The sequence below is a fragment of the Lissotriton vulgaris genome, chromosome 3_1 (assembly GCF_964263255.1).
Source record: "Lissotriton vulgaris chromosome 3_1, aLisVul1.2, whole genome shotgun sequence".
NCBI lineage: Eukaryota > Metazoa > Chordata > Amphibia > Caudata > Salamandridae > Lissotriton > Lissotriton vulgaris.
In genome coordinates this window covers 36,285,036-36,312,905 of record NC_141689.1, presented here as the reverse complement: position 1 = coordinate 36,312,905, position 27,870 = coordinate 36,285,036, and the positions used below count along the sequence as shown (strand labels likewise).

The 27,870-nt window shown below is 47.4% G+C and overlaps 1 protein-coding gene across 1 annotated transcript in view; it reads right to left on the bottom strand.

Annotated features, from left to right (window-relative positions):
- The window catches only part of LOC147725878 (putative E3 ubiquitin-protein ligase HERC1), a 1,064,842-nt gene that overhangs the window by 640,537 nt on the left and 396,435 nt on the right, over window positions 1–27,870 (bottom strand). Inside the window, exons 25-29 of the mRNA XM_086963380.1 lie at window positions 27,091–27,260; window positions 22,889–23,050; window positions 19,067–19,164; window positions 13,067–13,165; window positions 296–478 (exon numbers count right to left, since the gene is read on the bottom strand). Coding sequence (XP_086819506.1) covers window positions 296–478; window positions 13,067–13,165; window positions 19,067–19,164; window positions 22,889–23,050; window positions 27,091–27,260 — 712 coding nt within the window. The remainder of the gene's footprint in view (window positions 1–295; window positions 479–13,066; window positions 13,166–19,066; window positions 19,165–22,888; window positions 23,051–27,090; window positions 27,261–27,870) is intronic.

The following is a 27,870-nucleotide window of genomic DNA, read 5'->3' as shown; positions in this document are numbered from 1 at the left end:
ATGATCACAACAAGCAATTAATAATTCAATATACATAAAAAAATACTATTACCTGCAGCCAATCTTATAGCTTTAGGGGGGCCTGGAATTGCCACACTGTAGGAGTCTGGTGGCTAGTAGTTGTGTTGTTAAAATCATTGGCAGCACTGACAGGGGCAGTGTGTGGTACAATCTGCAGTGTACTCCTGACGAGAGCCCTGGAACCTTCTTTTGTTACACATTAAGCACTGTCATGAGGTCCACATTGTGATTTGGTTCCTTCTCTCATACTCACACTCCTGATCGCCTCACATACCTTCCACGTAAAGCAGCCAGACGTAATGGCGGACCGGGCCAGCCCGTATCCTTTCCCGCCAGATGAATGCGCCAGCACGTTTCCGCTCTCGAGACTGCAGGAGAGGAGCTTATTTGGCTCAAAAGAGACGTCAGGAATATCAATGGCATCTTCAGTCTCCACTGTGGAACCCTGCAAAGCACAGCAAAGATTGGAAAGGCATAAGATTTAAAGATGTAATATATGAGACATATATGGCCCCTTTGTCTATCCCTAGAAAAAATCATTAACATAGAGTTATAACAAAATCCAGAAAAATGCATAGTTTTAAATATTCTAGACAAAACAAAACAGGAAGCACATTCTGAACCTGAAACAGAATATCCTGCAGAATAACATAAAGGATCAAAAAAACATGAGCAGCTCTGGGCTGGCTTACATCCTGAATGGAAGGTGAAGAGATGTGTAAAGTAGAAGGAACAGAAAGGGGAAGGGAATAGAGGTGACTAGGGTTCATACTTTATGTATCCAGAAGCCAGGTTCGAGTTCTGTACCCCAGTTGTACCCCTCATTGCTCATTCCTCCATCACTGACTTGAATTTCTGTTCGACAGCAGAACAAACTAATATATAATGCTATCATCTTGTCGTCGTAATCAGCATGAACGCAGCTTGTTGTTGGTGCTCTGGGATCCAACCTGTTAGGGGCAACTTGAGAAGGACATTTGAAAAAGAACCACATTAATCCGGTCCTGATGTCTAGAAAATGTGCAGAAAAGTGGGACACCCGAGGCGCTGGAGATGCGGTAGGTTGGCACGCGAATGTCTCCAGGACGACTACGCTAAAATATAGCGTGTCTCTCCGGACTCCCTTGATTTAGGCTCTAAAGGTCAGCCTAATCAGGTTCTGAAGGTATACTATCTTGGATACTCCACTGTTTGGATTACATGCCATACACCTCTGGTTACAAACATTGAGTAGAATAGATTACTCTATTTTTGGTCCTGAAGAATTGGCCTAGACCATAAATTGACAACGACTGTCAAGAAACATGACAACCTCTTGTTTCCAAAGGCATCAGAGATCATGGCCTGCATATCTCCAGTTCTACTAATCAGATTTTTGTCTTTTTAGTCTTCATTTCATTATTAAAATATCTAAATTGGTGTGGATTTTTCTTGTGCTGTGTTTTGACTTTATTACTGTTTGAAGTGGGGCATTAATACTTAACACATTGCCTCTATGTTAAGCCTGACTCAATCAATCAATCTAGAGGTACTTATAGAACGCTGCTTATCACCCGACAGGGTATCTAGATGCTGTGCTGAGGTGTCAGTCGAAGAGCCGGGTCTTCAGTCCCTTCTTGAAGCGGGTCAGCGAGGGTGAAGTACGGAGATGGAGGGGAAGGGTGTGCCAGGACTTGGCGGTGAGGTGGGAGAAAGAGCGTGCTCTGATGCAGCAGGAGCGGATGCGTGGTATCTGTGCGAGAGTGAGGTGAGCAGTGGTTCATTTGTAATAAAAGAAGTGCCTAGGCTCTCGTAAGGAGCAGCATCGATCAGCCCATTTCTTCTGTTAGCGCTGCCTAAACCAGAATCAACAATCCCTACAAGTGGGGAGGATATGTGGTGTAATAGCCAGAGCTGCTGACTTCGGACCTGGAGAACCATGTTCAAATCTCAGCATCGGCTCAACATCCTGTGATTCTGGGCCAATCACTTAATCTCCCTGTGTCCACCAAAACCGAACAGGTTCTTTACTGGAGCTCAAGCGCCGGTGTTGATGATTAAGTGCCAGTGCTGATCAATCAATCAAATAATTTGTAAACCCGCAAGGGTTTCAAGGCACTGGAGGGAGGGGAGGAGGGTGGTGCTGTTGCTATTGGTCGAACAGCCAGGTCTTGAGTTGTCTCCTGAAGCTTAGAAGGTCTTCGGTTTGTCGTAGGATGAGTGGGAGGGTGTTCCAGGTCTTGGCAGTGCGGCGGGAGTAGGATTGGCCCCCGGCTGTGGTTTTACGGATGCGTGAGACGGTAGCCAGGGAGAGTCCTGCAGACCAGAGTTTCCTGTTGGGTACGTAGAAGGAGAGTCAGCTGTTGAGATAGGCTGGGCCGGTCTTGTGGAGTGCCTTGTGTGCGTGGATCAGGAGCTTGAAGAAGATTCTTTTGTTGACAGGGAACCAGTGCATGTTCCTCAGGTGGGGGTTGATGTGGTTGCGGTGCAGGACTTCGAGGATCAGGCGTGCAGAGGCCTTCTGCATTCTTTGCAGCCTTTTGATGAGCTTGGTCGGGGCTCCGGCGTAGAGGGCGTTTCCGTAGTCCAGTCTGCTGCTGACTAGGGCCTGGGTGACTGGAGTTTCGAGTCGAGGATGACTCCCAGGTTGCGTGCATGGGTGGTGGGTGCGGGGGGGTGTCCCAGGAGATGTGGGCCACCAGGAGTCGTCCCATCCTGAGTGGTTAGGCCAGAGGATAAGGATCTCCGTCTTGTCTGTGTTCAGTTTCAGGCGGCTATGCTCCATCCATTCGGTGACGGCCTTCATTCCCTGGTGGAGGTTGGATTTGGCGGTGAGGGGAGTCCTTGGTGATGGAGAGGATCAGTTGTGTGTCGTCTGCGTAGGAGATTATGTTGAGGTCGTGCTGTCGGACGATGCGTGCGAGAGGCGCCATGTAGACGTTGAAAAGCGTCGGGCTGACGGAGGATCCCTGCGGGACGCAGCAGATGATCTCGGAGGCTTCAGATAGGAACGGGGGGAGACGGACTCTCTGGGTTCTGCCGGAGAGTAAGGAGGAGGTCCAGTCCAGGGCCTTGTCTCGGATCCCTGCGTCGTGGAGTTGTGTGCGTTGTGTGCTTTGGCAGATGGTGTTGAAGGCGGCAGAGAGGTCCAGAAGGATGAGGGCCCCCGTCTCGCTGTTGTCCCAACAGGATCCTGATGTCGTCTGTGGCGGTGATGAGGGCGGTCTCGGTGCTGTGCTAAGGTTGCTGCGGAAACCTGACTGGGAGGGGTCCAGGATGCTGTTGTCTTCGAGGTAACGGGTGAGCTGGATGTTGACTATCTTCTCGATGACCTTAGCTGGGAACGGAAGCAGGGAGATGGGCCGGAAGTTTTTCAGTTCGCTCGGGTCCGCCTTGGGTTTCTTCAGTAGGGCGTTGATCTCGGCGTGTTTCCAGCTCTCAGGGAAGGTCACGGTCTCGAAGGAGAGGTTGATGATGTTGCGTAGGTGGGGGGCGATGGAGCTGCTGGCTTTGTTGAAGATGTGATGAGGAAAAGTGTCAAATGGTGAGCGGAAGTGGATTGTGCCCATGGTCTTGATTGTGTCTTCAAATCTAACGTTCCTGCGTGTTGGGGCCTGTAGGGGTCATCCAGGGGTTGAAGCTGTTGTGGATGTTGGCGATCTTGCGGTGGAAGAAGGTGGCGAGGGAGTCGCACAGGGCTTGCGATGGCGGGATGTCGTTTGCGTTGGAGCTGGGGTTGGAGAGTTCCTTCATGACGTTGAAGAGCTCCTTGCTGTTGTGTGCGTTGTTGTTGAGGCGGTCTTTGAAGGAGTTCCACTTGGGGGTCCTGATGAGGTGGTGGTGGTTGCGGATGGCGTCTTTGTGGGCTGCGCGGCTGCCGAGCGACTTCTCGCTGTTCCATATGTTCTCCATCTTCCGGCAGGTGCGCTTAGACACTAGGAGTTCCGGGATGAAAAAGTTTGCTCTCTTGCTAGTTTCTTTGAGGGTTTGTTTTTTCAGCGGGGCTAAGGTGTTTGCGCAGTCGTCCATCCATCGTCTGAGGGTGCACGCGCCATCGTCGGGGTTGGAGGTGTTGGTCGGTGGGTTGAGTGCGAGGTTTGTCTGTAGCTCTACTTCAGTGATTTTTTCCCAGCAACGACGGGGGATCTGTAGGGTGCGATGATGTGCGACTGGTTTCCGGAAGGTGAAGTGGATGCAGAGGTGGTCGGTCCAGGTGGGTTTGGAGACGTGGCTGAAGAAGACGTGTGGGCTTGAGGAGACAATGGCGTTGAGCGTGTGTCCGGCGATGTGGGTCGGCGTCGTGACGAGCTGTTCCAGTCTGAGGTTGGCAAGGTTGTCTATCAGGGTGGAGGAGTTGCTGTCGTTGTTGTTCTCCAGATGGAAGTTCAGGTCTCCGAGGAGGATGTAGTTGGTGGAGGTCAGTGCGCGTGTGATGATGAAGTTGGCGATGGTGTCGCAGAATTGTGGTTGGGTCCGGGTGGTCTGTAGACAAGGGTGCCTCTTAGGGTGGTCTTGGGGTCCCTGTGGATCTGGAAGTGCATGTGTTCGTCGGTGCTGAGAGTGTCGTCTGTGTTTGTTGAGACCCTGATGGTCTTCTTGTGGACGATGGCGATTCCTCCTCCGACTCCGTTTGTGCGGTCTCTGCGGGGATGGCTATTGCGATGTCTTGGGAGGATGCTTAGTTCATCCAGGTCTCGGTCAGGAAGGTAACGTCTGGAGATGCGGTGTCGAGTCGGTCCCAGAGCTCGACGGCGTGTTTGCGTGCGCAGCGGGTGTTAATCAGGATGCAAGGGAGCTGGTTGTGTTTTGTCGTGGCGGGTGTCTCTGCGTCTTCGATGCAGGAGAAGCTGCAGTTCTGGCAGGCAAAGGGACCGTGGGTGCGCTTCAAGTCAAGTCAAGTCAATTAATTTATATAGCGCGCTACATACCCAGAGGGTCTCAAGGCGCTTGAAGAAGGGTGGGGAATTACTTGTCGAATATCCAGGTTTTAAGTTGCTTTCTGAATGCTAGGTGGTTCTGAGTGAGGCGAAGGTGAGTGGGAAGTGAGTTCCAGGTTTTAGCCGCCAGGTAGGAGAAGGATCTTCCTCCCATGGTGGTTTTGTTGATGCGAGGTACAGCAGCAAGGGCTTGGTTGGAAGAGCGTAGTTGGCGGGAGGGGGTGTAGAAGGAAAGTCGTGTGTTGAGGCATTCGGGTCCAAGTTCGTAAAGTGCTTTGTGTGCGTGGGTTAGGAGGCGGAATGTTATCCTCTTATTAACGGGGAGCCAGTGGAGGTTTTTCAGGTGACCAGAAATGTGGTCTTTACACGGGATGTCTAGTATGAGTCTGGCTGATGCGTTCTGGATGCGTTGGAGTTTTTTCTGAAGTTTTGCGGTGGTGCCGGCGTATAGGGTGTTTCCGTAGTCCAGGCGGCTTGTAACCAGTGCGTGGGTGACCGTTTTTCTGGTTTCGTGGGGATCCAGCGAAATGTTTTTTTGAGCATGCGAAGAATGTTGAAACAAGATGATGAGACGGCGTTGACTTGTCTGGTCATCGAGAGTGAGGAGTCCAGGATGACGCCCATGTTCCGTGCGTGGTCCGTCGGGATGGGTGCTTTCCCAAAGGGCCTCTGGCCACCAAGAGTCATCCCAGGTGGAGGGGGAGGTACCTAAGATAAGGACTTCTGTTTTGTCTGAGTTCAGTTTCAGACGGCTGTGCTTCATCCACTCGGCTACTTCTTTCATTCCTTCATGAAGGTTGGTTTTGGCGGAGTTAGGGTCTTTGGTGAGTGAGAGAATCAGTTGAGTGTCATCAGCGTAGGAGATGATGTTGAGGTTGTGTTGGCGTACGATGGCCGCGAGGGGGCTCATGTATACGTTGAAGAGGGTGGGACTGAGTGAAGATCCTTGTGGCACGCCGCAAATGACTTCAGTGGCCTCTGACTTGAATGGTGAAAGGCGTACTCTCTGAGTTCTTCCGGCAAGGAACGAGGTGATCCATTCCAGTGCTTTTCCTTGGATTCCGATGTTTTTGAGGCGTTGTAACAGGGTGCTGTGACAGACTGTGTTGAAGGCTGCGGAGAGGTCGAGGAGGATGAGGGCGACTGTGTCTCCATTGTCCAGTAGAGTTCAAATGTCGTCTGTTGCTGCGATGAGTGCGGTCTCAGTGCTGTGTTTGGCTCGGAAGCCGGACTGTGAGGAGTCGAGGGATTTGTTGGTTTCGAGGAAGGCGGCGAGCTGGTTGTTGACAGCTTTCTCGATGACTTTGGCCGGGAATGGAAGGAGCGAGATGGGGCAGTAGTTTTTGAGTTCGGTGGGGTCAGCTGTGGGTTTTTTCAGAAGGGCGCTGAGTTCGGCGTGTTTCCAGCTTTCCGGGAAGGTGGCAGAGTTGAGGGAGCAGTTGATGACGTCTCGGAGGTGTGGTGCTATGATGGAGTCTGCTTTGTTGAAGATGTGGTGAGGGAAAGGGTCTGTGGGGGATCCTGAGTGGATGGAGTTCATCAGGCGGATGGTGTCCTCAGTGGAGATTGGGTTCCAGTCATTAAGGATGTTCAAGGGAGGTGTAGGTGCGGCAGAAGGTTGGGTGGGTTGGTCTCCGTGTTGGTTGTCGAAGCTGTTGTGGATGTCTGCGATTTTTTCGTGGAAGAATGAAGCTAGGGAGTCGCAAAGGGTTTGAGAGGGAGTGATGTCGTTGGAGTTGGCAGTGGGGTTAGTAAATGAATAATTCCTTGCTGTTGTGGGCGTTGTTGTCTAGTCGGTCTTTGAATGCAGCTTTCTTGGCAGTCCGGATCAGTTGGTGGTGTATGCGGGTGGCGTTTTTGAAGGTGTCCCTGGTGCTGGTGTTTGGGTTTTTTTTCCAGGCCTTCTCAAGGGAGCGACAGAGTTTCTTGGATTTCTTAAGATCATCGTTGAACCAGGGGGCGTTTTTGCTGCCTAGTTTGATTTGACGTTTTTTCAAAGGTGCTAGGTTGTCGGCGCTGTTGGTTAGCCATTGAGTGAGGTTAATGGCTGCTTGGTTGGGGTTCGAAGAGTGGGCAGGGGGGTTTTGAAGAAGTGATGAGGAGATCTGGTCGATGGTGATTTTGTTCCAGTTTCTTCGCAGAGTAGGTTGAGGATGGTTGTGGGTTGTGGTCTTTTTGTAGACAAAGTGAACGCAGCTGTGGTCCGTCCAATGGAGAGCTGTGGTGTGGCTGAAGGAGATATGTTTGCTGGAGGTGAAAATAGGGTCGAGTGTGTGACCTGCGTAGTGAGTGGGGGTATTAACAAGTTGTTTGAGTCCGAGGTTGGCGAGATTGTCCAGAAGGGTGGTGGCGTTGCTGTCGTTGCTCTTTTCCAGGTGAAAATTGAGGTCTCCCAATAAAATGTAGTCCTCGGAGGGGAGGGCGTGTGGGGTGATAAAGTCAGTGAAGTCTTCACTGAATTGTGCACGGGGTCCTGGTGGCCTGTAGAGGAGGGTGCCTCTGAGTGTGGTCTTGGGGTCGGTGTGGATCTGGAAGTGAAGGTGTTCGGAACTAGCGAGGTTGACGTCTGAGCTGGTTGAGATGCGGATGGAGTTCTTATGGACGATAGCGATGCCTCCTCCTGTTTGGTAGGTGCGGTCTTTTCGGATGATCTTGTATCCTTCCGGGATGGCAATGGTGATGTCTGGGGCTGAGGTGGCGTTCATCCATGTTTCTGTTAGGAAGGCGACGTCCGGAGAGATGGTGTCTAGTAGATTCCAAAGGTCGATGGCGTGTCTGTGGACCGAGCGGGTGTTGACCAGGATGCATTTTAGGTGGTTGGTGTCAGATCTCTGTTTGGTGTTAGAGGATGAGGAGTTGGTCTTGGTGCCGTCATACTTGCAGGAGTTGCATGTGAAGGGTCCATGGGTGTGTCCAGGAGCGGCTTGGGCGCAGTTGGGGAGTCGGCCGGGGTTTAGGGCTAAGAGGGTGGAGGCGTCGTATGTAATGCGGGTGGGGTGGGTGGTACGGGGACCAGGGGGATAGGCGTTGGGCGCGGTCCAGGCGCGGACGGGCGTAGACGGGCTTACCTTTGGCGCACCTTCGGCGCAACTGGGGCGCGGCCGCAGCGCGTGGACGCTGCGCGTTGGGACATCTGTCATAAATGGAGAGTGGAGGGGGGCGGAGCGAGGGAGGGTCCGCAGGGAGGTGTGATCGGGGTGGAGGCCCTGCAGCAGGTGGGGGTTTGTCCTGGGTTGAGAGCGATAAGGGTGCTGGCATCGCATCGGAGGCGGTCATCACGGCTCGTCCGGGGGCCAAGGGTTCTGGCGCTGGGCGCGGTCCAGGCATGGACGGGCACAAACGGGCTTGCCTTAGGCGTGCCTTTGGCGCGCCAGTGGTGCAGCCGCACAGCGGTCGCCATTTTATGGGGAGGTGGGAGGGAGGAGCAGCTGGGAGGCGGGTGGCAGGGGCGACGAATGGGCGTGGGGGGCGGGCCGCAGGGGCAGCAGTGGCGGGAGCTGCAGCAGGGAGCGAGGAACAGGAGGAAAAAGGGCACCAAGAAGCAGCTGAGGCAACTGGGCACAGGGGCACTCAGGCGCTGGCAGCGCTGCAGCGGGGGCGAGTGACCCACCTGGCAAGGTCAAGGGCCGCTCTCCTCATCGCGCAGCGGCTGCCATTTTATGGGGAGGTGGGAGGGAGGAACAGCTGGGAGGCGGGAGGCGGGTGGCAGGGTGAGCGAATGGGCGCGGGGGGTGGGAACTCTGGCAGGGAGCGAGGAACAGGAGGAAAAAGGGCACCAAGGAGCAGTTGAGGCAACTGGGCACAGGGGCACTCAGGCGCTGGCGGAGCTGCAGCGGGGGGCAGCGACCTACCTGGCAACCACTGGCTCAATTTAAGCACTGCTGGGAGGTAGGTGGAAAATCAGGTGGTGGTTCATGTAGTCCTTGGTCATGGAGGGCTTTGTAGGTGTGGGTCAGAAGCTTGAATTCCCATTTTTTCTGGATGGGGAGCCAGGGGAGCTATTACAGGTGCTGGGTGATGTGGGTCCTCTTTGGCAGGTTGAGGATCAGTCTGGCTGCTGCGTTCTAGATGGTCTGGAGCCTTCTCATGAGTTCAGTGGTGGTGCCTGCATAGAGTGCATTGCCATAGTTCAACCGGCTGGTGATGAGGGCCTGCTTCACAGTTTTCCTGGTGCTGATGGGGAGCCACTTGACGACTTTGCGGAGCACGTGGAGAGTGTGGAAACAGACTGAGGAGAGAGCATTGACCTGAGGTTTCATGAAAAGTTTGCTGTCCAGGATGATGTGGAGGTTGCAGGCATGGTCTTTCGGACTAGGGTCTAGGGTGGATCCGACTTCCGATGGCCCTCTCAGGAGTCATTTCAGAGGGAGGTGTGTCTGCCGAAGATCAGTACTTCCATTTTGTCTGTGTTGAGTTTCAAAAAGTTGTTCTTCATCCACACAGAGACGTTCTTCATACAGTTGTGATCTTCATTGTGGTGAGGTCTGGTGAGAGCGAAAGGATGAGCTGGGTATCATAGGGGATTATGTTGATGCCGTGGGCTTGCTCACTTTGCCACTGGATTCAAGCTAGCCTGGCTGATGAGGGGTGCTACCCGTAAACCTGTCCCAGGATGCTTGTTTCCAGTCCAGGGAAGACCTGGGTTGGCAGTTCGGTCTAGACTGTTCCCATGAGGCATAAGGTCAAGATTGATTTGCATACAGCTGTGTCTGAACTGGGGTGGCGAAGTGAGCTAAAGAATTATGATGGATTCAACCCAGATCTGTGACTGGGGATGAATGTTTGAAAAGTTTCAGCGCTCTGTCCATCATCTCCTTGTGTGTGCATGGGTTCTGAAGATGACTGTGGGTGGTGTTTGTAAAGAAAAGGGTACCCCTGACGGTAGTTCCTAAAACAGTGTGTATCAATGACTTGCGATCAAGAACAATTTAGGAACATGAAAATTATCTTAGCGGACCTGAAGAGCATACACAAAGTGACATACATGTACCATTTGTTACAAAAATATACATTTTTTATTGATGATTTTTTATAAATTAGTCATATTGAAATACATACAAAATAGCAGTAACCTCAGTATCAAATATTGCAAAATTATTAGCAAGAATAGTTGCTTCAATTGTTTTGTTACAGAGGATACAATAATTTGTTTTCTATTCTAAAGTTCATTAAACATTCACTGAATCATATACAAAGTGCAAAATGCTACTAGAAATAAGAACAACATGATTTGAAGCATGGCTTTTCTATACAATAATTCTTACGCTCGTTTCGACTGGAGCCTTCATCAGGATGCCATGTACATCTATAATTTAAAACCTTGATGTCTCATGATGGATTATTAGGCTGCTTGATTATTTCTACAGGAAATAATTATGTCATTTCTAGGGTAAATTCTGTGGACTCAATACGGGCTGAGATGGGTCAGACGTTTGTATATATAGATCCCTTTTGAAGTATTCAAAGCCGTCTACTTGTTTTATCGGCAACCTCAATCTCTATCTGAATAATAAGAATCGGAGCCTCACTGGACAAAAAGCATGTAAACGGGTCTTGTATGTAACATGCGCTGTTTCAGCACTTTTCGCAGTGACGCTGTATCTATTAAAGGAATTGCCACTGTCCCGAAATGTGGTTAGCGGGTGCCGGTCGCCATTTAATAAAGGGATCTACGTTCCGTTTACATGTCTCTAATGTCCGAACTGATACCATCCGATGAGTTTGAGCTGCCGTTGAATAAGGTCCCGAAATGCGGGCGTCTCACCAGCTGGGCGCCACCGGTTACAATGTCCGTCCTTTGAGGTCTGCGGGTGGTGTCATGTAGATGTTGAAGAGGGTTGGGCTGAGGGATGAGCCTTGAAGGACGCCGCATATGGTGTGCTTTGGTTGAGAGGTGAAGGGGGAGACACAGGGCCTCTGGATGGACCCTGTGAGAAAAGATAGCTTCCATTTGAGCCCTCATCTGTCATTCTGATCACGCACAGTCAGTAGATGAATGTATAGTCGGAGACTGTGTCGAAGCTTTGTGCCAAGCTATCAAAGGGTTGAGCACAGGTTAATTTGGGGTTTGCTTTTGACTTTACCCTGACAAGGATTGTGGCTCCAGCTTGAGTTGGATTTCACCCCTCCACAATGAGTAGCCTACAGTAACAGTCATTTCTTGAAGGATTCCACAGATATGTTGGCATGGATGCCTAGATATCAGTGTGAAATGTACCTTTCCCAAAAAAAGCATTCATCTCAGATGGTCCTAGATCATTCTACCTCTTCCAATCTGAAAAGTGAGTGGTGTGTTGCTAAAGGAATGGTAAGATCCCTGATTGTAGCAAAAAGAAAACCAACATATGCTGCTTATTGTGCTGTCTCATTTACTAATACGAAATATCTTTGTTAGGAAGAGGCAGGGAAACTGTGTCAGACCCTTCATTGTTCCCCATATCCCCCAAACAACTTTCTATGTAGGGATTCAAGCTCGAAGGGGCATATATCATTTTAAGTCTATAGAGATAGGAATGAGTCAGATTTTCATACTTTTCGTTTTAGAAATATGAGTCTGGGCTCGTTGGACCTTTAAAATATGAAGATTTAGCTATAGACTGAGTTGAGCTGCTCTTGCTCTTGGCAGAGCATGGATGCCACTAATAATGAGTAAATGCCCCACTGTTGGCCTCCGAAAGAAGTAAGAACAACTTCATGATACATGTCCCTATAATTATCCCTATCCAGGTATGGATCAGTGCAACATAAGTTGTATTTGTGATCACGCGTTCACCACTTAGGGTGATCATGGTCTTTAAAAAGAGATGTTTATTGGTGCCCAACTCAAAGGCCTTCATTTGATGGCTCTCTTGTTGGTGAAAGGCTGAGTGGACCCATCAGGATATGAACCAGAGACCATGAATTTAAAAACCTATCCCTGGAGTGGATGAATTAATCCAAGGAGCCACCAGACCCCGCACCAGCATCAAGCAGGGACGCCTATGTGTGTGAGGCTGTGAGACCATTAGCGAAAGGTCCTGGTGAGATGACATTAAGGGTAATACAAAAGGTGTGAGGATCAGTATTGTCTCTGTTGGACCGAGGATCAGGTGTTCCAGTCTTTAACATTAGACACAATGATATACTGGGATGACTGTCAGATTGACAGATGCGTGTAAGGAACCCCCCAAAAATGACAACAAAATAGGGGAAACACAAAGCAAGAAAGATAAAGAGAAACCTCACTGACTCAGATAAGCATAATGCGCCTACTCTATATTTTACTTAAGGATCTATTACATACAATGAACAATCTGCACAAATTCACAGCATGAAAAAGATATTCATGCAAGATAGATTGCAATTTAATTATTTCAATAAGTTGAAAGTACAGATGTGGAGAAAAACAACATTTCATTACACAAATTAAACTATGTCATCTGATGCTACCAGGAATAGTTAAAACATATATAAAATGGTCTCTCACTAAAATAAATAAACACACGAATGCATACATTTGATTTGAAACACTGAACAGTCTATTCTTGTTCAAAGGTGTAATACTATAGACAAAGGGCCAGTAGTCCTAATGAAATGTGATATAAGTTTCGGTGGTTTAATTTTCTTAGGGGGCACCTTCCTCAGGACCAATTACACATAAAACAGATTTAAAAAAATATAGGGTTGGGGGCTCCAGGCTGTGCTCTTATCACTAATCATTATAATACAGCTGACATTCGACCAGTTTCAGCATTAACAATTTCCTCATTGAAATGCATTGCTGTCATTCAATTAAAATATAACCCTCTGAATGTTCAAATGGGTTGAAGCCTTTATACCTCACGGATGTGTTGCATTTTTATAGTTAAATGATGTTGGTAATGAAATGTCAAGCATATGCAGAAACCATGCAGGTTTTGGTGCAGACTGATGGATGGAAACCAAGGGCACCACACCATTTTAATAGTTTTGGTGGTCACATGTTCCTTTCGTTAAGGCAATGAGGGGTTATTTCTCTTCCAGTTATCTGGTTGATACCATCGGTTTCATCCCAACCTTCCCCATACATTTAGAACCAAAGGCAAAGGGTGATGGCGTCCGAATAAATGATTTGATGCATTGTCTAAAATGTGAACATAGAGGCGCCTTACCATCACAGCGGCAGCTGATGCTTTCCTCAGCTTTTTAGCTACAGCAAAGGGTTCGATCCACACGCAGCCTGACACAACCTCAAACAACTTCTCCACCATCTGAAAAGGAAGAGAAATGAGAAAAACCAACCTTAACAAACATGAATGAACACATTGTAGGACATAACAAAGTACAACACATTTAGTAAAAACTCTCATTGGAATAAAGAAACAGGCAGATTAAGGGAACTTTAACATTTAAAAGGTGTGGCTTTAAGGTCATATGTATCACAACTGGAAGAAACGGAAAAGTAAAGATGGCGGATGAACTGCTGAGAGTGAGATATGAGGGACAGAGAAAGAGCCGCAGTAGATGTGCCATACCCCAAGACCCATTGGTCTGTTCCATGGGAGGTTAGAGTTATTGAACACTGGGGATACTTCGGCTAAGTACCTTTAGGATGCTAGACGTTTCAGTCTCTAAGTCTCAAAGTGGGTGTCTGCGCCCACTACCAGGGTGAACACCATCACTTCCACACAGCTCTCGTCACCTCATCACTCTTGTGGGTAGCGGTGAATTCAATTTTATGGTAATGCTTGTACAACGCAGTCTGCATATCCTGCCTCTAGGCACTGTAGTGGGCAATGCCTGAAACATTTCAGGACAATGTGAGGGGAATTAGGAGAATAGGACAAAACATGACAAACATAGCGGGTTGCTTGTCTGCTTTGCCCTTCCAAGTTCCTGATGCACGCAGGGGGCTCTTTTATTTAACAGAATACTTGCATCATGGACAATACAGAGAATGGACCATCACGGTGTGTTTCCGTGGCTAGTCCACACACCCGACACTACATACCTCCCCTATACAAAACAACCAAGCCGTACATTAAAAATCAACAGAGTTCTAGGCTTCTAAAGTTCTAACGAGCAAAGTCTTGATGTTTCCGGGAAGGCACAGCCAGGCTAGATTGATTAGTTACGGTTAGTGAAGGACTAAGGGTGGCACAAACCCTTTTAGAGTCATCTGGGTCAGGGAAAAAGTCACATTGCAGGAGTCACAGGAGATGGGGGGTCAGATGCTGCTTGACTTAGACACCAAGGAGAGGGCTCTGTGGCCAGATAATCCTCTTGACAATGAGAGACGAGTTAGTCTTAGCTTAATCCGTCTTGGTCTCTTTTGAGACTCCACTCATTCACAACAACCTCTTGAAGCGAGCCGTTATCACTCTTTCTATTACATCTGATACGACCCATGCACAGGGTTCATGAGAGAGTCTGAATGTTTTTCTTGGTAGTCTGATCTTTATCAATACCTGATCTCTTACATTGATGTCAAATACTCAAGCCTGACAGCTTGCACTGGCCGGGTTTTTGTTACTTGCTGTCTTCGTTGGGTGGCTTCATCATCAGGTGGGTTTTTGTTGCTTGCTGTCTTCGTTGGGTGGCTTCATCATCAGGTGGGTTTTTGTTGCTTGCTGTCTTCGTTGGATGGCTTCATCATCAGGTGGGTTTTTGTTGCTTGCTGTTTTCATTGGGTGGTTTCATCATCAGGTGGGTTTTTGTTGCTTGCTGTCTTCGTTGGGTGGCTTCATCATCAGGTGGGTTTTTGTTGCTTGCTGTCTTCATTGGGTGGCTTCATCATCAGGTGGGTTTTTGTTGCTTGCTGTCTTCATTGGGTGGCTTCATCATCAGGTGGGTTTTTGTTGCTTTGCTGTGTTCATTGGGTGGCTTCATCATCAGGTGGGTTTTTGTTGCTTGCTGTCTTCATTGGGTGGCTTCATCATCAGGTGGGTGGGTTTTTGTTGCTTGCTGTTTTCGTTGGGTGGCTTCATCATCAGGTGGGTTTTTGTTGCTTGCTGTCTACGTTGGGTGGCTTCATCATCAGGTGGGTTTTTGTTGCTTGCTGTCTTCGTTGGGTGGCTTCATCATCAGGTGGGTTTTTGTTGATTGCTGTCTTCATTAGGTGGCTTCATCATCAGGTGGGTTTTTGTTGCTTGCTGTCTTCATTAGGTGGCTTCATCATCAGGTGGGTTTTTGTTGCTTGCTGTCTTCATTGGGTGGCTTCATCATCAGGTGGGTTTTTGTTGCTTGCTGTCTTCATTGGGTGGCTTCATCATCAGGTGGGTTTTTGTTGCTTTGCTGTCTTCGGTGGGTGGCTTCATCATCAGGTGGGTTTTTGTTACTTGCTGTCTTCATTGGGTGGCTTCATCATCAGGTGGGTTTTTGTTGCTTGCTGTCTTCATTGGGTGGCTTCATCATCAGGTGGGTTTTTGTTGCTTTGGTGTCTCCGTTGGGTGGCTTCATCATCAGGTGGGTTTTTGTTACTTGCTGTCTTCATTGGGTGGCTTCATCATCAGGTGGGTTTTTGTTGCTTGCTGTCTTCATTGGGTGGCTTCATCATCAGGTGGGTTTTTGTTGCTTTGCTGTGTTCATTGGGTGGCTTCATCATCAGGTGGGTTTTTGTTGCTTGCTGTCTTCATTGGGTGGCTTCATCATCAGGTGGGTTTTTGTTGCTTGCTGTCTTCATTGGGTGGCTTCATCATCAGGTGGGTTTTTGTTGCTTGCTGTCTTATTTATTTATTTATTTATTTTAAAAATTTATAAAGCGCAGCATATACCCGTGGGTGTCTTGGCGCTGTGACTTAGCAGAAAATCTCAGATTAGGCATGTGTCTACCCTAGAAAAAATGTAATCCTGATCGGCTTATTGGTCAAATAACCAGGTTTTTATCAGCTTTCTGAATTGTAGAAGCGAGGGTGCCAGTTTTATTTCATTAGGAAGCGTGTTCCAGAGTCTGGCTGCAGAGTTAGTGAAACATCGGTCGCCCCATGTCACCGTCCTAGTACGTGACACTACCAATAGATGTCTCTGTTCAGATCTTAAGGATCTTTTCGGTAGGTAGTAGGAGAGTTTCTGTTTGAGGAATGCTGGTCCAAGACCTTTAAGAGCTTTGTAGGTGAGACACAAAGTCTTGAATCTAATGCGATTCCTTACTGTTAACCAGTGAAGGTTTTTTATCGCTTGCTTGGTGGACTGGAACTTGGGAATGCCAGCTAGTAGCCTTGCGGCAGCATTTTGTATAAGCTGCAGTTTGGCCACCACCCGAGCCTGAGCATTTGCAAATAATCCATTGCAATAATCAAGTGATGAGAGTACTAAGGAGCTCACCACCGTTTTCCTAGTACTCTCGGGAAGATAGGGCAGGATTTTCCTGATGACCTTGAGCTTATAGAAGGCAGACGACGCAACCTGATTGGCATGGCTGGAGAAGTTAAGATTGTCGTCGAATATTATTCCTAAATTCCTGACCTTTTGCACAGGTTCTGGGGGGGCACCGAGTGGGCTCGGCCACCAAGAGGTGGGCCACAGTGGCGATAGTTTTCCAAAGATCATTACCTCAGTTTTGTCTGAGTTGAGGCGCAAACAATTCTCAGACATCCATTCCTTGATGGCCAGCATACCTTCTTGGAACCTGGCAGCTACCTCCTCACCATCATTCTTGATAGCGATCACCAATTGGGTGTCGTCGGCGTATGAGGTAAGGCTCATCCGGTAGTTCTTGATTACCCTCGCTAAGTCCGACACGTAGATGTTAAAAAGTGGGTGGCTTCATCATCAGGTGGGTTTTTGTTGCTTGCTGTCTTCCTTGGGTGGCTTCATCACCAGGTGGGTTTTTGTTGCTTGCTGTCTACGTTGGGTGGCTTCATCATCAGGTGGGTTTTTGTTGCTTGCTGTCTTCATTGGGTGGCTTCATCATCAGGTGGGGTTTTAGTTGCTTGCTGTCTTCATTAGGTGGCTTCATCATCAGGTGGGTTTTTGTTGCTTGCTGTCTTCATTGGGTGGCTTGCTTCATCATCAGGTGGGTTTTTGTTGTTTGCTGTCTTCATTGGGTGGCTTCATCATCAGGTGGGTTTTTGTTGCTTGCTGTCTTCATTGGGTGGCTTCATCATCAGGTGGGTGTTTGTTGCTTTGCTGTCTTCATTGGGTGGCTTCATCATCAGGTGGGTTTTTGTTACTTGCTGTCTTCATTGGGTGGCTTCATCATTAGGTGGGTTTTTGTTGCTTGCTGTCTTAATTGGGTGGCTTCATCATCAGGTGGGTTTTTGTTGCTTTGCTGTCTTCGTTGGGTGGCTTCATCATCAGGTGGGTTTTTGCTGCTTTGCTGTCTTCGTTTTGTGGCTTCATCATAAGGTGAGTTTTTGTTACTTGCTGTCTTCATTGGGTGGCTTCATCATCAGGTGGGTTTTTGTTACTTGCTGTCTTCGTTGGGTGGCTTCATCATCAGGTGGGTTTTTGTTGCTTTGCTGTCTACGTTGGGTGGATTCATCATCAGGTGGGTTTTTGTTGCTTGCTGTCTTCGTTGGGTGGCTTCATCATCAGGTGGGATCTGAGGCCACGGACGGTGATGATGGATGGTGTTGGCATCTGTCCTGCCAGTTCGGAGTTCAGCGGGAGGATGTCCTGTGGTCTGATGAGTAGTGTTATGGTATTCCCTCAGGAATGAGCATACGGGCATTCAGAGTTCTGTCCGTACCATGAATTTAAGTCCACATGAAGGTTCTGGCTTCATCTTTGATGTAGAACCCACCAGGTAGTGATCTGAACATGTTTATTGTTAAGCGAAGTTAAGTAATCTGCCAAGTCTGAGATTTGAAAAGGAGTCACATTATAAGTTTGTAACTCCTAAAGCAACGTATTGGTTAGAATGATTCCCATAGCAGATGTGGCTGATACGACCGAGCTTTCAAACACTTAATAAATCATTAATGACAATTAGGACACGTTTCCCCTCAGGAACAGAGTCAATGGCATCCATGTCTTGAACCCAGAGGGGTGTTGGAATATCCTCAGCGATGATAGGAGACGAAGAATCAGGTGAACCGGCTGCCTGGCACAGTAGGCAATACTTCATCACCGTTTCTGCCATGTACTCCAGTTGGGGAAATGGTACTTTGCTTCTGAGTCTGCTTATGGCTTTCACTACTCCCTGGTGACCAGCCTCGGACAATGAGAGAAGTCGATTATTGAGAGATGATGGGATTACCAACAGTTTGTGTTCAGGAGTAACCCCGCTGGGGTTACAGCAAGTACAGTTCTCTGGTGGGGCAAACATGTTAAAGTCTGGCGAGCCTCCATGGTGCCGCTTGATTGGTCTTCTATGGCGGTGTTCCATCATACTTGGTGGGTGGCTTGGATTGTATCTATTGGTGGTCATCAGCTGTGGTATCTTGTAACTATCTGAATATCATACAGCAGTTTTGGTGGAGGGTACAAGCCCTCTACCACCAACCAGACATCTTCCTCACCTCAGCCACCGTGCACCTCTATCAGACACAGGTTATGCCGGGTCTGGTGGCTCAGTGGACTAATGCATCCACTACAGGGGCCTGTGTTCGACCTCATGGTCACAGGTTCAAATCCCGGTAGGTTTACTCAGCCTTTCATCCATTTAAAGGCCGATAAAATGAGTACCATTGAGTTGGGTAACAATAAACATCTGTTATTCAGCACCAAGACACCTTTGGGTAATCGTGTGCTTTACAAATACACCTGTTATGTTATGTTATGTTATATTATGTTAAGGGTGTCAAGAGAGATGGTACTCAGGGTTCTCCAAACCCCGCTGGCATCTGATTGTGAATCAGCGTTCCTGTAGGATGCATTTGTTGAGTTGTGGAAGGGTTGGATGATGACCTTCAATGGGATGTATCACCAGACTGCGATCAGTTGACAATAAGAGGGAGAGTGAAGGGAAGGGAAGGAGACCAAGAGGTAAGCAGGACCAAGACGGGTCTGAAGTGTATGAAACAGAAAAGAATATGAAGCTCTCAGTCCTGGTTGGTTTGGTAACGCCCGAAGATGCAGGATCCGAACCAGGAGAAAAGCGCTTAGTGATGGACGAGAAAGAACAGTGCCACTAGGTCTTGAAGAAAGTTCCATGAGGGAGATGGAAACACTAAGGTGTGGGCGGGGAGGGTGGCTCAATGGAGGGGAAGCACCAACAGTTGTCATCTCACCTCAGGAATAACATCTGATGAGGAACAGGCAGGAAGCAGAGCTTCAAGAAGGTGTAGCATCAACATCCGGCAGCGGAGGGTCTGAATCACTGGTGCCCCTGAAGCCATAGAAGGAAGACATGTGAATATATCTGTGAGCAAATACTACCCCTCTAGCACTATCACCCTACACCCGCTGTGAAGTATCCTCTGAAACAGAAGTAGGCAAAAGTGTTAGGGTAGGAATCGCCCACAGGTTTCCTGTGTGCTGAGATCCCTTGTCCTAGACACCGCAAGCTTTAAACTGATCTCACATGTGAACACTATTGAGCAAATGCCATGACATCTCAGAGCGTGATATTATTCAACTAGCACAAGCCCTTTTTCATTATTTTTCACTTTCAAAATCTTTAATTAATTAAAAAGAAAGAAAGAAAATAAAGCAATGGCTAGAACAATAGTGAAACAGGACAAATACCATGCAAAACAGGAGCTTCCAGGTAGTAAACTGTGACTTACACACAACTCATCGCATATGATTTACAAAATATATTGATATCTATCTATCTATCTATCTATCTATCTATCTATCTATCTATCTATCTATCTATCTATCTATCTATCTATCTATCTATCTATCTATCTATCTATCGCCCTCACTCTATCTATCTATCTATCTATCTATCTATCTATCTATCTATCTATCTATCTATCTATCTATCTATCTATCTATCTATCTATCTATCTATCTATCTATCTATCTATCTATATATCTATCTATCTATCGCCCTCACTCTATCTATCTATCTATCTATCTATCTATCTATCTATCTATCTATCTATCTATATATCTATCTATCTATCTATCGCCCTCACTCTATCTATCTATCTATCTATCTATCTATCTATCTATCTATCTATCTATCTATCTATCTATCTATCTATCTATCTATCTATCTATCTATCTATCTATATATCTATATATCTATCTATCTATCTATCGCCCTCACTCTATCTATCTATCTATCTATCTATCTATCTATCTATCTATCTATCTATCTATCTATCTATCTATCTATCTATCTATCTATCTATCTATCTATCTATCTATCTATCGATAGATAAAATTGGGCAAAAGCTTTAAAGTACTAATGGATCTTTTCCTTCCTTAGGTACTAAAACGGTGGAAGCCTGCCCGGCTAACACCGGGGCTTTGGAGATATGAGAAATGGTCATAGAGGGAGCATCAGTGTTGCTCTGAACATTTTATAAGCTGAGGATCTGCGTGGTTGGGGAGATCTGGAAGAATATATATACATCAGAGTATCTCTGGTCTGTTGGGGGCCTTATCAAGGCCACCGAGGAGATCAGAGCAGTGATGGATAAGGGTGGCGCCGCTGTTCTGATTCTCCTTGATCTATCCGCGGCCTTTGATACTGTGCACCATGGTACCTTGCTTATGCGCCTTGAACACATAGGGATAAAGGACCAGGCCCTTGCTTTATTATCATCTTTTCTGATGAACAGAAAACAGACAGTGTCCCTTGACCATTATCAGGCTACTCCCTATGTATTGCCATGTGGGGTTCCTCAAGGCTCGTCGCTCAGTCCCTCGTTGTTCAATGTTTATGTCTCTGACCTTGCTCTATTAATACAGCAGTTCGGTTTTAATTTGACATCTTATGCCGACGATACGCAGATTGTTGTCGCTGTATATAAAAAAAACATTGTCCCCAGCACTGCAGTTTCAGCATTGCATCAGGGAAATTAGCCTCTGGATGGGAAGACATTGTTTCAAACTTAACTCGGATAAAACCGAAGTGGTAACCTTCGGTAATCTCCCACTTAAATCGGAGGGACTGCGGTGGCCAGCCGAATTAGGACAGACCCCTGAACCAGTAAAAAAGGCCAAAAACCTTGGAGTGCTGACAGATAACAATGTCACCTATGCACAACAAACTAATGCAACAGTCTCAGCCTCTTTTTACTTATTGAAGAAACTCAAGTAGGTCTTGCCATACATTCCCGATGACCCTAGGAAAACAATTGTGACTACCTTGGTGCTGTCCAAGTTAGATTACTGTAACAGTTTATATATTGGATTACAGAAGCAACACCTAAGGAAGCTTCAGATGGTGCAGAATTCTGCTGCCAGGCTCTTATTGAATATACCAAGGCATCAATCTGTTAAAGAAGAGATCCGGAGGCTCAATTGGCTGCCAGTGGTGCAACGCGTCAAATTCAAGGTACTCTGTCTCGCCTATAAAACTCTGAATGGGACAGGACAGGTACCTTTGAAACAGCTCTTTTCGTGGTATCATCCAGGCAGACAACTAAGGTCCACAAATGCCAGACTTATGTCGATACCTAGAATTCGAACTGCGAGTTGGGGAGGTCGGAGCACTGCCTATTGGGCTGCTAAACTATGGAATATACTTCCTGCTGACTTGAGAGATGCTGACTCTCTCCTCTCCTTTAGGACAAAGCTAAAAACTTGGCAGTTTTCAAGATAATCTCCCCCTCGTCCATGTCTAAAGGTCTTACTCTAGTTCAGCGCCAAGACACCCCAGGGTATTCGTGTGCTTTAAAAGTCTCTTTAACATTAACATTTATTAGGTCTCTTCACAGTTTCAAACTTTATGAGTGATTTCATTTGCTCAATGATTTAATATAATAACTAAATCATAGGATGATTTAAAATAAACCCTTTCTTGACATTTATTTAGTGTAAACATTTACGAAACTAGTCTAAATATATAAACTATCAGATTTTGGTGTGCTATAATTTTACCATCCTTCAACTTAACAGCGCTTACAAAGGGCTTGATTTTCTAAGTTTTAGGACACTTCTCAAGCAGACATATAGTTCATCTTGACACAAAAGCTCTGCAATCATTCACTCTTCCTTCGAGAGCCTCTGCCCTTCTACTATGGTCCCACTGGAATTACCACGTGCCCTGGAAAGCACACGCACCCAAGAACCACCTACACGGGCACGTTCTCTACCTGGACTGAACTAAGGGTGGGTTAGTAAACCCGCAGGACTGGGGTAGGGGAGTATGGTCACTTGCCCCATGTGAATAGGTACAAACTAGCAGAAATGATCACACCTAGCTGCTTGACACTAACAACTTTTGTATACAAATACTATAGAGTTATTGTATGCACGTATTACATTTCAATTCTAAATATATTATATTTTGATCCAAGTGAAACAAAAGGCCTGAGATTTTAAATAAAGTAAAGCAAACTTTTGTGAGCAGAAAATGTGAAAAGGGAAGATTCTGGGCAGGGCAGTGAGATTTGAGGTCTCTTTTACATAAGACACTAACTCTTCCGCTAATCCCTGCCTCTCCACAGGTGGAGACACAAAATCATTTTTCTTTTTTGCATAAATGCTTCCTCCATTTGCTTTGTCCTACTCACCTTGGCTTGATGATTTCTGCCAAAGGTGTGCACTGTGCAACGTGGTGTCTGATGATGCATTTGGTCCCAGCTATCCCAGCTATCTGTATGAACATTATCTTTGGTAGCAAGATGCACTTTCTTCAAGCAGCAAACACAGAGGTGAGCAAACCTCCCCAAACTCCCCAGGAGAAGAGTTCAGTTTCTTCCTCAACAACTGTACTTTTACTCATTCCTCCTGTACCCAGTTTTTGCATACCTTCCACACAACACTTGCATATTTCACTACATTACTCTTGCACCTACCTCTCCCACACTTTTCACTCACTTCTGTTGCACACATTTTACACAACACTTATTCATGCTTCTCCTGGATGCCTTATGCACACCTCTGGCATTCTTCCCCATTTTCTATCCCTGAGCGTACGGTGTGCTCACCTGAGGGGCGTCGCTCAGCCACCATGTTGACCAGAGGTTTGATCCACTGGAACACATCCATGTGTCCGTGCACTGCTTTCACTGAGACGACACGACGGACAAACACCAAGAAGTCGCCCAGCTGTGCTTCGGTGATGGGACCTGAGGTGGGAACCGGTCTATCTGCAGTGAATAGACAGAGGCAAGGTTAAGACAACGGTTCGGCATGCCAATCGGAAGGTGAGGCTGGAAGAGGTGATTCCAATATGTGTATATGTACTGTTTAGTTAGGACCTAGGTACCATATGAAATTCAATTGTTTGGTTTGCTAATAATTGTGGCGCTGTTTGACGAATCTTCACAAAACTCTCCCAAAAAATGTTCATCCACCTCAATTTCTTTCTTGAAAGATTCAGGGTCCTCTGTCAAGTGGGAGTGAATGTATACCCAATTTGGCAGAAAGCTAGATCTTCACCCTGAAAGTGTGCTTTTTGCAATCTGACCTAAATCCGTTCAGTAGTTTTTATGAAAATAAGGTACAAAATGGATAGATATCTGCATGGTTGGGTTTGTGGGTGTTGTGCTGGAGTCCCACAGGCAGACAACTCAAAATATTAGAGAAATCTGATTGACCAAGGGGCATTTTTTTCCCATCAGTTGCTTCACTTTCACAAGTCTTGTAAGAGCTTGCGCTCTGATTGGCTGGCCGTAACATAAAGAAAAATTTTGGGGCAGCCATTACAGGACACGGGATTTCCATTCCCGTGTCCTGAAAAAAAAAACATAATGTGACCTCAGGCCAAATAAAAAAATGTTTTTATGGATAGCCTCCATCCTGCGGGTTTCCATGTGAGTAAAGGGGTCAGGCTGGCTCTCCTGAGAGTCCTGCAGGATTGGAAAAACATAAACAAAAATAAGAGGGCATGGGTGTTTGTGGTTGGTTGGCTACAGACAGGCGGTTGACCATGCGGCCAACCCACGCCATCCACGGCAAAGGGACATGCGCGGCAGGGTGAGGCTGCTCACAGGGGGGTAGGTGCAGGCCCTAGCCACACGGCGGTGCACGGTGGAGGTTGAGATAGCTGCATATGGTAATACAATATTACTTTACATTGAAAATACCCTAAACATTCACTGAAAGAGACAAAGGCTGAAGTGATGTTTTAGTTAGGTGAAAATGTCAGTTCAAATTTACCATTTTAAACCTAACAAAACTATGAAATTCACCAGCTATAGTTAACTGAAATAACCATAATTCACACCCTTAAAATGCAGTGTTGACTTCAATGATTTAATTTCAGATATCGTCAGTGATGCCATCCAGCATGTCATGAGTGCTGTAACATGTGAGGTCATAGGCAGTGCCAGCAAGGGTGTAGTTATAGTTACTTCAGTTAACTGTAACTGGTGAATTTCAGTGCTTTTCCATTCAAAAATATCACTGACATTTTCACCTAACTATACCTACTTACATTGGAAAAAACTTAGAAATTCAGTGAAAGGTTAAAGGGATGTTATAGTTAGGTTAAAATGTAACATTATATATATAAATTAAAAGGTTAAAGTGATGTTATATATGTGTATGGTGATAAAAATGATGTGTATCTTATTAAATATGAGACTCTAAATAGTGTAGTTGGAGAATAATTGTTTACTTTTTCACATCAAAGTTACAGCTGTTGTTCTAGTGTTGATAATAAGCATTCACAGAGCAAACGTTTGTATTTTAACAATAAGCCCATGGGAAAAGCTTTTGTATACTATCAGTTTGGCTGGCCAGAGCAGTTTTTTCAGGTTTATGGAGCAATATGGTATCCAGAGTCTAGCCGCCACTGTCCCAGGGCTCTATGGTATCCAGAGTCTAGCCGCCACTGTCCCAGGGCTCTATGGTATCCAGAGTCTAGCCGCCACTGTCCCAGGGCTCTCTAGTATCCAGAGTCTAGCCGCCACTGTCCCCGGGCTCTATGGTATCCAGAGTCTAGCCGCCACTGTCCCAGGGCTCTATGGTATCCAGAGTCTAGCCACCACTGTCCCAGGGCTCTATGGTATCCAGAGTCTAGCCGCCACTGTCCCAGGGCTCTATGGTATCCAGAGTCTAGCCGCCACTGTCCCAGGGCTCTACGGTATCCAGAGTCTAGCCACCACTGTCCCAGGGCTCTATGGTATCCAGAGTCTAGCCACCATTGTCCCAGGGCTCTATGGTATCCAGAGTCTAGCCGCCACTGTCCCAGGGCTCTATGGTATCCAGAGTCTAGCCGCCACTGTCCCAGGGCTCTATGGTATCCAGAGTCTAGCCGCCACTGTCCCAGGGCTCTATGGTATCCAGAGTCTAGCCGCCACTGTCCCAGGGCTCTATGGTATCCAGAGTCTAGCCGCCTTTGTCCTAGGGCTCTATGGTATCCAGAGTCTAGCCGCCACTGTCCCAGGGCTCTATGGTATCCAGAGTCTAGCCACCACTGTCCCAGGGCTCTATGGTATCCAGAGTCTAGCCGCCATTGTCCTAGGGCTCTATGGTATCCAGAGTCTAGCCGCCACTGTCCCAGGGCTCTATGGTATCCAGAGTCTAGCCACCACTGTCCCAGGGCTCTATGGTATCCAGAGCCTAGCCGCCACTGTCCCAGGGCTCTATGGTATCCAGAGTCTAGCCGCCACTGTCCCAGGGCTCTATGGTATCCAGAGTCTAGCCGCCACTGTCCCCGGGCTCTATGGTATCCAGAGTCTAGCCGCCACTGTCCCAGGGCTCTATGGTATCCAGAGTCAAGCCACCACTGTCCCAGGGCTCTATGGTATCCAGAGTCTAGCCGCCACTGTCCCAGGGCTCTATGGTATCCAGAGTCTAGCCGCCACTGTCCCAGGGCTCTACGGTATCCAGAGTCTAGCCGCCACTGTCCCAGGGCTCTATGGTATCCAGAGTCTAGCCGCCATTGTCCCAGGGCTCTATGGTATCCAGAGTCTAGCCGCCACTGTCCCAGGGCTCTATGGTATCCAGAGTCTAGCCGCCACTGTCCCAGGGCTCTATGGTATCCAGAGTCTAGCCGCCACTGTCTCAGGGCTCTATGGTATGTATATGTGCATCTCAGTAAAGATCTGTAGAGTGTAGACCGCAACCTCGCTGTTCTGGTTTTTGAATCAATTGGGGAGAGGGAGGAATTCCGGGGGCTCATTGGGGAAGCCAGGCCAGGCTGACATTGGTGCATGACGCGGGCACATGCAATCAAATGCATCTAGGGTTGTAAGAGCCCAATCTCCCCTAAAATGATGCAGCATGAAGAATTTTCCATTTACAAACAGCCGGCCCACTCGTAGCATTCTGAGGCCTGAATGCAGCCACACTCCTGTCCTAAGCTGGAGGGTAAAGAGGGGGTGTTCAGGAGAGGGGTTTGTGGTGAGTATGGTTGTGTGAGTCCAGCTCGAGTACCATGTGAAGTCTCCCCTTCTTTTATGTCTTTCTTGGGGTCTTGCAGGCAGGGAGGACCCAGCCCCACCTCTTCTCCTTGCTCTGGACTACAAAAGGTCAGTCTGGATTCTGATCCCTGCAAAAGTCTTTAACAGGCATCAAAGATTGCAGAATCTGGCCTTTAGGCTGGATGGGTTTGATCACATTTAGGTCTCTGCTCTGGCTGCTGAATAAGCGATGTGTGCTGATCAACACCCATGGGCCTGATTCACAATGGGCTTCTGCACTAGTGGCGGAGGGCCTACAGTGTGGGGTGTCTCTCTACTCAGGGTGGAATCTCCACAATGAGAATTCTCATTGCGGAGTTTCTGCACCAAGTCCAGAGACTCCGGCACAGCTGCAGGGCCACCGCCAAAAGAGAAGAGGCCCTTTGTGAATCAGGTCCTCTGTTTGGGTCCTCAGGCCTAATACAGTCCAAGTCTTGTTTTTATACTCAATTTAATAACTCACTATTTTCTTGGCTAGTTGCTATATTTGGTCGTTCAATTTTTGTTTAGGGTCCCTTGAATTCAACGGGCCCAATGTGCCGCAGGACCTATGGAATTCCCAGAAAGTAATGACTTCCAGCTCTGGTGATGGTTTTCTTTTGGCAGCGCCAAATTTCAAACACTGAACTCATATGTAGAAGACTAAATCATTTTCCCACTGCTATATTCATCCTGTCACTTGACTTCATGGACTTGTAGGGCCAACATGCCTTCAGGTGAATGAGAGCTTAAGGCACAAATATGTTTACATAAATCTACCAGCCAGATGAGTCTCCTACCTTCTGCTGCATGCCCAGCTCCATCGGGTCCTGTTGTCACTGAGGGAGCTTCTTTCCTGGGGTGAAGGGACTCTGCTTGAGACACCTCCTTCAAGAGATGGAGAAGCTGCAGATGAAGAGCCTCCAGTGTTTCCAGTACGACGGTGGCGGGAAGGGTATACGCGCTGGAGCTGTCCATGGATAGAAGATTCGAGCAGAATAAGATTAGTACGAGGTCCACCTCTATAGAGTAGAGGTACGGAGCAGCAGCCTTGATGCTGAATTACATATTGATCAACCTGTCTATCTGGATAGCACACCCTATTCTCCAGTAATTGATCCCCCTCTGTCAATATGTACCATTTTATCCTACTACAAACCATCTGAGGACATTCTTACTGGCAAAGCGCGGAGATACCCCTTCGGGGGTCTATTCAGGCGCTATAGAAGAATATAAAATAAAATAAAAAATAAATGACACAAAATATTGATGTGTCTTTATCGCACCCCCAATTTCAGACAGTCTGTGCTGGGGAGACCACGTCGGTACAAAAGGGGGTGGTGATGGACGGAGCATCTGAATCAATCAAACACTCACACCCAGTCAAAAGATCTGGGTTTAATCCATCATCATTCTTTAGCCCACTCTGCCACCCCAGTTCAGACATGGCTATATGCAAATCAGTCTGACCCTGTGCCTCATGGGAACAGTCCAGCCCGAACTGCCAAGCCATATCTTCCCTGGACCGGAAACAAGCTTCCGAGGACCGGTTTCTGGCATTCCAGCCGTCTTCAGCCCGG